The sequence below is a fragment of the Bidens hawaiensis genome, unplaced genomic scaffold, assembly GCF_021521415.1.
Source record: "Bidens hawaiensis isolate Kalapana, Puna unplaced genomic scaffold, B.hawaiensis_p1.1 tig00004733_1, whole genome shotgun sequence".
NCBI lineage: Eukaryota > Viridiplantae > Streptophyta > Magnoliopsida > Asterales > Asteraceae > Bidens > Bidens hawaiensis.
Genome location: NW_027491292.1, coordinates 955,979 through 970,266, shown reverse-complemented (window position 1 = coordinate 970,266; position 14,288 = coordinate 955,979). Strand labels below are relative to the sequence as shown.

The 14,288-nt window shown below is 38.3% G+C and overlaps 1 protein-coding gene across 1 annotated transcript; it reads right to left on the bottom strand.

The window, feature by feature from the left end:
- Positions 1–1,092: 1,092 nt before the first annotated feature.
- LOC143627766 (ABC transporter G family member 21-like) lies at positions 1,093–4,648 on the bottom strand. Its single transcript, XM_077097515.1, has 5 exons — positions 4,389–4,648; positions 3,244–4,042; positions 2,826–3,023; positions 2,470–2,648; positions 1,093–1,841 (listed from the first exon to the last, which is right to left on the bottom strand). Exons 1-5 carry the CDS (start codon positions 4,611–4,613, stop codon positions 1,191–1,193), a joined length of 2,052 nt encoding a protein of 683 aa, XP_076953630.1. The 5' UTR covers positions 4,614–4,648; the 3' UTR covers positions 1,093–1,190.
- Positions 4,649–14,288: the final 9,640 nt, after the last annotated feature.

Sequence of the window (14,288 nt, the reverse complement as noted above, 5' to 3'; positions counted from 1 at the left end):
TTGCCGATATTTTGAATATGCTTGGCATTGTAAATTTCAAGAGTGTGCCTAGAACAAAGGAAATAAATACTTGAGATTAATTGTCAGTTCATTCGTAGTAATTAGTTGACAAGACACAGATTGGGTTAATGTTTTGGTATGCACAAGAAGAGTTGGCAGATATTCATACTAAAGCTTCGGCACAAGAGCCGTTTTGTTTTCTCGAGTCAATAAGTCTTAAGTTACGACAATTTGAATTAAGGGGGTGGATGACCTTTGGAAGTAGCCACTAGAGAGATAGAATGGATCAAGGAAGGTGTTTTCAGTAGTACTAGTGGTAGTATGTTGCTATATAAATGTTAGTTTGCTAGCTTGCTTTCCTTTGGTTAAATCATTGTAATATCCTTTCTTTGTTAAGAGGCATTAATTCGTCCAATAAAGTGAAGAAAACTTTCAGCGTAATTGCAATTTCTACTCTTCTCTATACTCCAACAATTAGACTCCTAGTCTTTTATATGCATTTTAATTTATGGGAGATTATTGATCCTGAATAATTCTTTTAATCATGATTTACCTTAGTTTGTTCTATGTTAAGTTATTAAGTAAAAAAAAATCCATTTGGGTTATGTTTGTAAACGATTATTGTTACGTATGTTTGATTCGTAGGCCAATAAGCATGTGCTTCGAACAAAGTTAAGTCATTCTAGGTTTAAGATGGATCATAGATACGGTGCCACGGTCATTTGAAGCATCACAATGATCAAAGAGGCACTGGTTCGATGTCGATATATAGGGCAGAACAATTATCAGTTTGTAATACAACATAACAGTTAGTTCATGTTTCGTTTGTGTTTTTATCAAGTGTTTACATTCAACTATTTACAAACTCATTCATCTTTTGTTTAATCAATTATCAATCTCGAATGGCATTTAGATCTAGCAACGGTTTGATGGATCTTGGGTTAAACAACACCAACATAATTCATAAGTACATGAGCCAATTAATAACAAGCACTATGAACTGAATGTAAAACGGTACAAATGCAGTTAGAAACTTAGAACTGCATAAATATATACGCATTACAAGTTAAGTCGCGTATCTCTAACCTTGCATCAAGTCCATCTATTTATAATGACAGTCAGTTCTTTTTCTATTTAATTCCTTTATGGTTTGTTGGACATATAAGCAAATAGAACTCAAGTCTAGATGATTAATGAGATTTTCTCATTCTCAATGCTGCATAAGCCAGAAGTCTGTACCCCACCAACATGACACCCAAAGCCGTCACATCCGACCACAAGTGACCGATACCAAGATACTTAATCCCTGGAAAATCTAAAACTCTACAGTGAATACCCAAAGAGCAGTCATAAACCTGATTTTCCCTGTATTGCACTTCTACTAAAAGCTTATAACAATAATGGCTGAAAGAAATGTACTTCAACCAACCGATGAATGATGGAATTTGTTGAATATAGTAACCGCCTGCAAGTAAAAATACGAGCATGATCACTGATGAAAAGGTGGATGATTGTTTAAGGTCCATGATTATGGCTCCCAGGGCTAGTCCAAGTCCTTGTGACACGAGCACGTTAAAAAGAATGATTAAAACCGTTAGCACGAATGTGATGAGTGAAGGATTGAGTCCACCCATCCAGTATGTAATGGTTACAAAGATGGTTGGGAGAACTAGTTCCATTGGCAAGTCCCCTGCCATTCTAGCAAAGTAATAAGAGGAGAGGCGGTACATTGCGGATGAGCGCTCTCTTATTAACATTGGGCGGTCCTGAGGGAATGTGAATATGGCATTGGATAGAGGGTAAAAGCCCCAAAATATTGAGTAGAAGAAGAGAAGTCCCACCTGCATATAGTAGGCATATTTAAACTAGTGTTAAGAAATAATTTCTTATAGAAGTATAAAATATTATCTACAACCGTACTTATAATTAAAATACCATAACAACTATGGTAAATGACATGTATTAAGTGACAGAAGTCATACTTTAAGTAAATTTAACAACTTATGAATCTATATTAAGTTTGGGAGACCTTGAAAGGTAAACATGATTTATAGAGAGCATTGTTGGCAAAGGGTCTAATTGTCGTTCTAAGCGACATTCGGGGGACGCTAAATTTTCTTCGACTTTCGCTTAGTCGATCACTAGGTGAGTGAGCGGGTGCCCACTAGTGGCAGTGGTCATAGAGTAGTACTCACCCTTACATGCTTTGCCGCGTTAGTCCTCCAGAAGGAAAATTAGAATCCATAAATATAAACCCAAGTAATTGTAAACCACACAAGGAAACCAATAACAAAACCACTCTAGTGCGGTTGTCGACTAGATTGATTGCGATGATCAGTTAGCCTGTGTGGGTCTTTACTTTTCTGCATCTTTTACTTTTGTCTTGTCAATGCTAGATATTATGTCTTTGGGATATTATGTACTGTATGCCATTTCATAACAATTAACAGTGAAGGACACCAATGGTACCTGATCTTGCAAGTGTGATGTATCAGATTGCCACCATAAAAGACCTGATAAGATTGCAACTGACATCACTTGGAAAATTCGTAAACCCGAGTACGATTCGTGCTTCCTTTCTCTAAGACCTCTTTTGAACAACACTTTAAATTGTGTCCACCAGCTTGTGGTCCATCTACTATCGCTACCTGCGGATTGTACACCACATACGCATTTGAAACTTGTTCTAAAACTTATCTGATCACAACCACAAATTGTCTTTTATGCACTTTTCAGTGCTTATCTAGCTATAGGACCTAAGTCATAAGAGAAATGTGATGATGTTAAATTAAATGACTATTGCAAATATGATAAGTTGAGCTTACATCTTGAAGATTGTGGTCCTCTAATAGCACGAGATTCGTCATCAGTATTTCGATGGATATCGTCTTCTATGAGAGGGTAGAGGGTTTTCTTGTAAGATGATATCAGAAACTGTTTAACCGAGTTGCCATCTTCATGGCTGTCCTGTCTTCCTTGATTATATTGTTGATGATCATCTGAATTTGTACAAGGAACCACCCCTGCATTTGGATATAAACATTATATCCATCAGTCATCACAATTAATGTCTTTTTTTTATCACTTTTCAACAGAAAGTTTTAATTCAGAAGAAAATAAAAATGTTTCACCATCACCAAGGGGTATGCATTTAATGCATCTAACAAACTTCCAAAAATAGTAATACTTTCTTTATTAAAAATGGAACTATATTTCAACTTTTATGCATGATCTATTACTTACCATTGGCAAGATCAAGCAGAAAATCAGCAGGGTTCATCAAATTAAACCCTGGCTCATAACCAATGGAAGCAAGATACTCCATAACCTGACTAGCATAACCACAATAAATTGGGCTGCCTTCAGACAACACCACAACCTTATCAAACATCCAATACAACCTACTCGATGGCTGATGGATCGTGGTGACGACACTCCTCCCTCCTCGGGCCAACCCTTTCAACGTGGCCATCAACCGTAGAGCTGTGGTAGAGTCCAGCCCTGAAGTCGGCTCATCCAAAAGCAACAGACTCGGGTTCACCAACATTTCCTGTCCAATACTTACCCTTTTTCTCTCCCCGCCCGAAACACCGCGAATTAGTGACCCTCCCACGATGCTGTTACGACATCTAGTTAACCCGAGCTCAGTTATAATGAGCTCAGCTTGCTCTATTTTCTCTTCATGGGACAGGTTCTTGGGCAACCTTAACATTGCAGCATATGTTAGAGTTTCTAAAACTGTTAGGTGCTGGTATAAGACATCATCTTGTGTCACAAAACCAATTTTTCGTTTCACGGAGCTTGAAAACGTCTGGCCGCTGTATGTTATGCTGCCCGAAATCTTTCCAGGTAGTCTACCACCAAGGGCAGTTAATAAGGTGGTTTTTCCACTGCCTGATGGACCAAGCATGGCTAGTAACTCTCCTGGTCGGACTACACCGCTGACTCCATTTAGAACCGGCCTAGTTCTATTTGATTCATGTGAGGTAAAACAATGTTCTTCTCCAGATTGCAAGTTAATAGTGTAAGCCACATCTTGAAACTACAAATTAATAAAGAAGTCTATAAATAAACCAAAAAAGGCTGTGTTTTTTTTTGTTTTTGGATTGTTTCTTTTTTCATCTTTTCACTCAAATTACTCAAATTTTTTTATATTTGTTACACCAAAATAAAACTAGATATTTGTGACCGAAATTTACGACAATAAATATGATCGTAAATTAGCAACCGCTAATTTTCTATTGTAATTCGATTTCAAATTTTTCGAGCTTCTTTTTCTAGTAGAACATATATCAGTTAAGCTTAAAAATAACTGAAAATCATGACTTCTTGTCAAGCATATAGCTCATACTTGTTTATACTATGATATTAAATGAAAAGTGTTGTACCTTGAGTGTAATAGGACGTAATGATGTGCGTATAAATGGCAATTGTGACGGTATTGATTGATTTGGATTTGAAACTATGGAATCCAAGTTAGAATTCGTGTTATCTGCCGACCCGGGTGGCTCGGCATGAACTGTGGACTTCTCCATTCTTATGTTAACATGAGGTCTAGTAGAAGCTGTGCTTGTGACACTAGAAGCATTTGGCTCAAACTCAATAATTGGCATGTTTACAAAAGAAGATGAATTTTAGTGGAAATGTGTACAATTGAGATTAAAGCATGGGTATGAGAAAATGATAAATAGATTCACATGCAGAAAAAGAAGAAAAGAGAGAGCATTTATAGGAAAAGAAGAATAGGGACATATGTGGAAAAGTAATGTGGTGACTCATCATATAGCTAAAGGGCTTGCAATGTCTAGGGGTGATGCATTATTGTTACTTCTACTAGATTGATAAAATCATAAAATTAAATTTAATGTTAGTATTGCTTCTGTCTTTTCTGAAAATGATTAGCATTTGTTTTGGTTAATATAGAGATGTTAATTTTGATTTGAATAATTGCATAGTATAAAATGTAAATTATAATGACTTGTTTACTTGTTTTGGTGTTAGTAAGTGGTTAGAACTTCTACCCGTAACCTAAATAGTTTTGACTTTGATCTTTTTATTTCTTAAAAAAAAAAAAGAAAAAGAGAAAAAAGGTGAAGTCAATATTAGATACCAAAATCAGAACTTTTTCTTCTAGGAAAAATCAGAAATGACAAAGAAGGTTTTTTAACCCAAAGTTATCGGGTGTTTTTCCTGCTATGGATAGGAATGTTGGAATAACTATGATTACAAACTTGTCAATGGACTTAACTACTTATACTAGTTATTGCCGGATTTTTCTAAGGAGTTCAATCAAAACTTAGCAGATTCCTACTTTTATTTAATTTTCTACCATGTATGAATTCGGAATTCGTTAGTCGAAAACAATCAAAACAAGATTCAAGAATCCAACATGAGACATCCATTAAAAAGAAAGTAGGTGCTTATAATTACATTATATTCTCAATCTTCATTTTTATCTCACTCACAAATACTTACGTTATTATTATTTTTTCTTTTTTCTTACACACTCACAAATTATTTTGGATGTGATGAATAATGCATTCTCTATAGTTAGAGTATTACTATTACTATTCATTTAATTTCTAAATTTTATACATAGAAATAGAGAACATGATGGATATGCAAAATATAAAAAATAAAAAGATCAATATATTTTAGAGATAAAGATGGATATAGAGAAGGTGACTTGAATGCTTTTAAAGGTTATTCCTACCGCAACAAACTAAACACAATGAGGATATAAAAAAGGAGGCAAAACTTAATTAAATTATCAGTACAATTACGAGGCCCATTGGTAGCAATCGCAATGGTATCAACTAGCAGAATATGAAAGTAATCAATATTCTCTGCCTCTCAATAAAAAAATTACACCCAATAAATAGAATAGTTGCCTAACAACCTAGGCACTATTTTAGGAGACTAAATCAAAGTAAATCAAGATATGATTCACAATATATGATACTGAAATATATGTTACTAATATTCCCCCTCAGCTTGAGCGTGCAAAAGATAAAACGTTCAAGCTGTTTCGAAACGATTCAAATAATTGTCTTGGAAGGCCCTTAGTGAAAATTTCTGCATATTGGAGCTCGGACGGCACGTGAAGAACTCGAACGTGACCAATTTGAACATTTTCTCTCACAAAGTGTATATCCATTTCAACATGTTAGGTGCGCTGATGTTGAATAGGATTCCCGGCAAAATAGATAGCAGAAACGTTGTCACAATAGATGATTGTGGCTCTAGTGATCGGTGTGCCAAGTTCGAGAAGTAAGTTGCGGATCTAAGTAGCTTCAGCGACTGCGTTTGCTACCCCCCGGTATTCGGATTCAGCGCTCGATCTGGATATGGTCGGTTGACGTTTGGAAGACCATGAGATAAGATTATCGCCGGGGTAAATATAATAGCCCGAGATGGATTGACATGTATCTGGGTAACCACCCCAATCGGCATCCGAGTAGGCCACGAGAGAAAAGTTTGGTGAAGCCGAAATCTGTATTCCATAGTCAATTATCCCATGAATATATCGTAAAACCTGTTTCATGAACAACAAGTGAGAGTCCCGGGGAGCATGCATAAACAAACAAATATGCTGAGCTGCGTAGGAGACGTCGGGTCGTGTGAATGTCAAATACTTAAGAGCCCCGGCCATGCTTCGATAAAAGGAACCATCAGCCAATAATTCCCCCTCAGTCTCACCAAGTTTAGAGTTTGTATCAACCGGAGTGTTACACGGTTTACACGCCGTCATGGAAGCCCGATGAAGGATGTCTCGTGCATACTATGCTTGAGACAAAAAAAGGTTACCACGGTCTCGACTGACAGTTATTCCTAAGAAATGGTGTAAAGCACCGAGATCCGTCATGGTAAACTCTGTGGATAGGAGTGAGACAATGTTGCTTATCGGATTCGGGTGAGAGCTGGTAAGAATGATGTCATCAACATATAGGATAAGCTGTTTGACCCCCATGTTGATACACAAATAAGGATGTGTCAGTTAGACTCCCCCGAAATCCCAATGATAGAGCAAATAAGGAGAACCGATGGTACCAAGCCCGAGGTGCCTGTTTTAAACCATAAAGAGATTTCTGAAGGCGACACACAAGGTGCGGGTTAGCCGGGTCAACAAAACCCGGTGGTTGTTGCATGTATACTGTTTCCAGTAGAGAGCCATGAAGAAATGCATTTTTGACATCAAGTTGTCTAATGTCCCACTTACGAGCGGTGGCAAGAGCAGGAACCGTGCGGATGGTATTTGATTTAACAACCGGACTAAATGTGTCAGTACAGTCAATACCGACGGTTTGGGATCTTCCGTTACATACCAGTCGGGCTTTATGTCTGTCAAGTGAACCATCCTGATTGAACTTGTGTTTAAATAACCACATAGACCGAATAACCGGCTGATTTGCTGGTCGCGGGACCAGTTCCCATGTACTATTTTCTTTTAATGCACTAAATTCGCTGTTCATGGCACGTAACCAATTGGGATCCGAAAAGGCTTTTATATAAGAGGTGGGGGACTGGGGAGATGTTCGTTGTGGCGGCTAGGTTGTATCGGGGGTTAGCACGATAGAGACCGGATTTTGCTCGAGTTTGCATGGGGTGAGTATTTTGTGAAGTGGGAGGTTGGTTTGAGGTTCGCGGTGGGATTGAGGTTGTGGCATTAGGTGTTTGGGCTAGAGGGACGGTCTGGGTTGGGTTTGTTGGTGGGTGTGGGCTGGTATTTGGGGTAGGAGGGGTAGTAGCAGGGGTGTTTGAAGGGGTCGGGTTAGGAGGTGGTGGGTCGGCGAGGTGAGGCTCAGGATCTGTTTGGAGTGGAGTAGATGTTGTAGTGGGTTTGAAGGTATGATTAATAGGAAAGGAGTCATCATGGAAGGAATAAGTGGTGGTGAGGTGTTTGTGAGGTTAGTGAACGGGAACGAGGCTTCGTTGAATGTGACATGTCGGGAGACATGGACGCGACTGGTGACGAGGTCGTAGCACCGATACCCACGAATATTCACGTCGCAAACAACTATAGGCGGAATGGCTCATTTGTTAGACCCCGATTTCATAAATTAAACGAAAATAAAAAATCAGCCGTCTAGGTAACTATGAAGGTGAAAATAATAGAGAGCAACTCTATTAGCATCTAACCCATGAGTGGGAGGATGGGATAAGAGAGGAAAGGGTTTTAAATTAAAATAATACATCTTTTAAATATCTTTTTCTTAATATCTCCTCCTAAAATGTCACATTAAAGGTTAGATTTTTTTTAACTGTCATCTATTATTATTGTTGTAAGAAAAGCGAATATAATGGTGTCACACGTTTAACTTTAAGCTAAAATTTGAAACCAATAATAAATTAAAAGTAGCCTTTTTGATTAAAACAAACTAAAATTAACTACAATCGTTTTATTTTACAAAATAGATCCATCCAACTTATTTCTTCATGCATCCCAACTGGTATCCAATATTTATATCCCTCATGAGTTCATGCGGAGTTCTCTAATCAGATCTACTCCACTTAAAGGTTCGCATTTTGTCTCTCTATGATTCTAGCAAACCCAACACCCAATTGGACATCATCAACAGCACCAATATCCCAGCCACTCGCTCCAGATCTAATTATCACACATGTCTAAACAATAAAACTATGCCGTTAGTCTTCTAATCCAATGACATGAAGACGATGGTTGAGGCTTGAGATCTTAAGCTCTTGGGTTTAAAACCTGACTCAATTCTCAAGAGGTATTCCCACAGTGGTGGGTTTACTCGTTGATGGTGTTCCTTAGCGAGACTGAATCATGCCTATATATATACGCATTACAAATAAGTATGAGCAGTTGACATCTCGTCTCAGGAAAGCTCAATCGGGCATTGTGAGTAGTTCCAAACTCTGATAAAGAAAATAATAAAACTATAAAAATTAATAAAAGTATCTTAAAAATAATAAAACAATAGCGAATAAAAAATAAAACACGACTAAAAACTAATAAAACAATAAAAAATAAAATATAATGAAACTTTTTATCTTTAGGTTCTTGTACATATCAACCTAAACCCGTGCCAATGCAACTTCTTCCTCCGTTTTCCACTTCTCACTTTTGTGTACGGTTAAATCAGGACCTATATTTTGTTGCTTATAAATTCGTTTTATGTTTTCTTTTTGTGATAATAGATTGTGTTAACTTGGAAACAGTAATCATGTATAAACTATGTTAGGGGAAAATATTGGGTGCGGGTGCCGCTGATTTCAATTGCCAAAAGTGTTGAATCCATCGTTTTCTTTATTTGGGGGTGATAACAAAAGTTTGGGTTGTTGGGTTTGTTAAATTCACAGTTTTGAAAAAAAGGATTTTTTTTAACTGGATGATTTCATGCTTATAGAAGAATAATGGCTTTGAAAAGATGTACAAATTGTATAGCGATGTTTGAAGACCAATGAATGTTAATTAGATAAAGAAAATAGGTAAAAATGGGTTAATTTATAATGTAATAAAAAAAACCAACAGCCCTATTTTTCCTTAAAAAAATCAAGCCCCGGCAGTTATCCCCTCTGCCCACACCCACTATCTCAACTGCGACTCTATCACCCACACTCCCTTCACAGCGAAGGAGGTGGTGCTAAACGCCCCAGGTGCCTACGCAGCAGGGCCAACCACACCAACCCACTCCATAAGGTTGTGTTACCAATTCAAGTCTAATGGCATGGTTGATCCGAGTTAACACTTCGCGGCAGCACTTTTGCATGATTTGGGGCCTTAAGGTGGCGTGAAACACTACAGGAGCGGCATGAAGGGTCAGGCCTTAGCTTGATAACGCTTATAGGGGCGGAGGGGGGAGGACATGCCGGGATTTGATCAATGTGGCTATGACGTGGTGGCGGTCACACCCTAGGTGTAGTTCTACATCACATAGTCTAAAACATCGCCTTAATTAGTAGAAGTTGGTGCTTGCTAGGACTCAAATTTATTACAAGATAAAAACTACATAAACATAAACGTAGTCCTTTAAACTTAGGATCTTAAATATGTAATTAAGACAAGACCGCAATGACAATTTGTATGTACCAACCTATGGAATTTCGTAATAGAACCTACTTGAATCATGTATGTCGTTTGAAACGATCGTTATACCGGTTGAAACAGACACCTCGGGCGTGGTACCAACGGTTTACAGATGATGTTTTAAAGTTGGGTTTTCGACAAAGAAGATGTGATATCTTATTATTCATTCTACACAAAGGCAACAATTATGTATATCGTCTATATGTGGATGATATCCTCCTCACAACCTCGTCAGATACTCTTCAGCGTGAGTTACTATCTCACTTGGCTACCCAGTTCGCAATGAAAGATCTTGGTCAGCTCAATTATTTTCTTGGTATTTCAGTTACACGAACAGGTGACACTATGTCCTTGAATCAAAGTTCCTATGCTCAAGACATTATTAAATGGGCCGGCATGCAATCGTGTAAACCAATTACTACCCCGGTTGACACCCACGGGAAATTAATCCAATTATGGAACCCCTTTTGATGATCCCACTCTTTACCAGAGCATGTCTGGGGCTTTACAATATCTCACATTTACACGTCCGGACATCAATTATGGATATAACAAATTTGCATGCATATGAATGCCCCCATGAGTACCCATTGGTATTCTCTTAAAAGCATCATCCGTTATGTTAAAGATACCGTTCATCTTGGTGTCACGCTCGAGAAGGCTTTGAACCCGTCTCTTCTTGCATACACTGATGCCGACTGGGCTGGTTGTCCGGATACTCGTCGTTCCATATCGGGTTATTGTGTCTACTATGGCTCCAACCTCATTTCTTGGTCTTCCAAACGGCAACCAATGGTTTCTAGATCGAGTGCAAAAGCATAATACCGGGAGTAGCCAACGTGGTAGCAGAAGTATGTTGGCTTCGTAATCTACTTTTGGAGCTTCACCGACCGTTATCTCAAGCCACCATTGTATGTTGTGATAATGTTAGTGCTATTTATCTCTCCGGTAACCCGGTACAACATCAGCAGACGAAACACATTGAACTTGACATCCACTTCGTTTGCGAGCAGGTTCAACAAGGTCAAGTTCGTATACTTCATGCTCCCTCTTCATATCAGATTGCAGATATTTTACTAAAAGTCTTCCACAAGTATTATTCGAACATTTCCGCTCCAGTCTCAGCATTCGTTCACCTCTTGCTTCGACTTCGAGGGTGTAATAGACTTCTAGTTGGCATGTATATTTACCTTGTAATTATATTTATTATATTGATCTCTATCCTAATGTAGAGAATTGCAAATTACTATTTATTGGAAAGATTATTGAAAAGGGAGCAAAGAGGAACCGATTATCAAATTATTGTATGTCAACGAAGTATCTTAAAAATAATAAAACAATAGTGAATAAAAAATAAAACATAACTAAAAACTTATAAAACAATAACAAACAAAATTTAATGAAATTTTTTTACCAATCTTTAAAGCCCTTGGGCATGTTGACCCAAGCAACTTCTTCCTTTGTTTTCCACTCGTCACTTTTGTGTACGGTTAAATCAGGACCTAATTTTGTTGCTTGTTTCGTTTTATGTTTTCTTTTTGTGATAATTGATTGTGTTTGGAAACAGTATCATGTATGGACTATGTTAGGGGGACGATATTGTGTGCGGGCGGAGTTTGGTTAACCAGGGGCAGATTTAAATTGCCAAAAGTGTCGAATCCATCGTTTGAGACACCTTTTGTTTTGGGGCGATAACAAAAGTTTGGGTCATTGGGTTAGTTAAATTCACAGTTTGGAAAAAATGATTTGTTTTGACCGAATGATTTCATGTTTATAGAAGAATAATGGCTTTGAAAAGATGTAGAAATTGTATAGAGATGTTGAAGACCGATAGAATGTTAGGTAAAAGAAAATAGATAAAAAGGGGTTAATGTATAATGTAATTAAAAAAAAACAACCCTATTTTTCCGTGAAAAATCATGCCCCAACAATTATCACCTCTGCCTACACCCATTATCGCAACTGCATGCGACTCTATCCCCACACCCCCTTCACAGCGAAGGATGCGGTGCTAAACGCTCCAGGTGCCTACGCAGCAGGGCCAATCATGTAACATCCCGAAATTTCTAAAGTAATATTTATTATATTATTTTATCGGGTGAAATAAACGAGTTAGTGGAACGATAATAATAATAGCAAAATATGAAGACTTAGTAGGATAATTAGATGGGATTAGATATGGACCAAAAGGAAATATGGGCCTTCGGTCCATGGGCTTAAGGGAGTATAAATACCCCCTTAAACCCCAATCCTTTCCATTCCATCCATTTATCCATCCTAATCTCTACACACCCCAAAACACGCACGACCCGAACCAAGATCCAAAGGCGAGGACCCCAGCTCGTTGGTGCTAGATCGTCGTGACGAACCAAAGCAACAAGACCAGCTCGTGTTCGTAGTTCGACTCATTTACGGTACGTTTATATAGAGAACTTGTTCGTTTAGGTTTGGATTAGTATAGAAATGATAGATCTGTGTTTGTATGGTAAAAACGAATCCAACAAAGCTAAACTTACTGAAAATGGTTATGATTTGATGGGTTAATCGATTGATAAAAGAACCCGTAACCTATATGCCTAAATCGCACCCTTTAAACATCGATGTTAGGTCGATTTGATGGTTGGGGTTTGTAGGCGCTGGTCAGACGATTCCGTGGATACCTAAATCGAGTTATTTGGTTAAGAAACGAAGATGATAAAGGGATTTAAGCACGAACAGTAGCTGCAGCCGACAACTTCGCCTGCAAGCTAAGTTCGCCTGATGAACTTCGCCTGCAAAGCTAAGTTCGCCTGATGACAACTTCGCCTAAAAGCTAAGTTCGCCTGATGACAACTTCGCCTAAAAGCGAAGTTCGCCTGATGACAACTTCGCCTAAAGCGAAGTTCGCCTGATGACAACTTCGCCTAAAGCCAAGTTCGCCTGATGACAACTTCGCCTAAAGCCAAGTTCGCCTGATGACAACTTCGCCTAAAGCCAAGTTCGCCTGATGACAACTTCGCCTAAAGCCAAGTTCGCCTGATGACAACTTCGCCTAAAGCCAAGTTCGCCTGATGACAACTTCGCCTAAAGCCAAGTTCGCCTAAGGTTTAACTTCGCCTAAAGCCAAGTTCGCCTAAGGTTTAACTTCGCCTAAAGTCAAGTTCGATTAGAAAATAGATTAAAAACGATAAGTAAAAGTAAGCTAATACTAGGCCACCAGATTAGATCAGGCGAGTATTGATACGTGTAACTTATACAGTCAGCCGAGCTCAGTTAAAGAAGGGATTTACAACTATCGGAGGAAGAAGCAGAGTTCAGGTGAGTTTCTAGCCCCATTTATGTGTTATGTTTTCGGGGCTGTGTGCATACTCAATATGTTTGTTAATACGCTTATCCTAAGAGATAAGTGTATGCCTTATGTGGATAATGTGAAATGTATGAATGATTGCTTGACGGTACGTGAACGATCTTCGGATATTGCACGTACTGTCAGGTTGTAACGCTATGTATAAGATAAGTATGATATGTATGCTTATGTGTATGAAAGTGATAAAGTTAATAAAAGAAGGAAATGATGGTTGTATGGTTGTATGGTTACGAAAAGGGTACCGAGCCCTAATAATATTCGAGGTATGATGTATGGTTGTATGGTAACGAAGAGGGAATCGAACCCTACTAATATTCGAGAACTAGGGAACCGAACCCTACTAATATTCGAGGAAAGAGGGTACCGAGCCCTAATAATACTCGAGGAAGGAGGGTACCGAGCCCTAATAATACTCGAGGTATGATGTATGGTTGTATGGTAACGAAGAGGGAATCGAACCCTACTAATATTCGAGAACTAGGGAACCGAACCCTACTAATATTCGAGGAAAGAGGGTACCGAGCCCTAATAATACTCGAGGAAAGAGGGTACCGAGCCCTAATAATACTCGAGGAATGAGGGTACCGAGCCCTAATAATACTCGAGGAATGTAGGGCGTAATGCTCTTTATAACGTAAGATATGAAAGTAAGTTAATACAAAAGAAAGTATGAAAGTATGAAAGTATGAATGAAAGAATATAAGTTTATGTGTATTGTATAGTGTATGATTAACTAGAACTCACTCAGCGTAGCTGACTTTTAGTATGCACGCAGGTGAGTAGAATGAGACAGCTAGCTTGAGCGGGCACATGGTGGGCGAATAGGAGACTGGCATCTGAAGACTCAAGATGTTTTAATGTAATTGACGTTTATTTTGAAAGACAAGA

Bases quoted from the DNA above. Each gene is read 5' to 3' on its own strand.
- LOC143627766 (XM_077097515.1), bottom strand. From the start codon at position 4,613: ATGCCAATTATTGAGTTTGAGCCAAATGCTTCTAGTGTCACAAGCACA. The intron at 4,043-4,388 runs GTACAACACTTT...ATTAATTTGTAG, and splicing joins TACGTCCTATTACACTCAAG to TTTCAAGATGTGGCTTACAC. The intron at 1,842-2,469 runs GTACCATTGGTG...TACTATATGCAG, and splicing joins CATCACACTTGCAAGATCAG to GTGGGACTTCTCTTCTTCTA.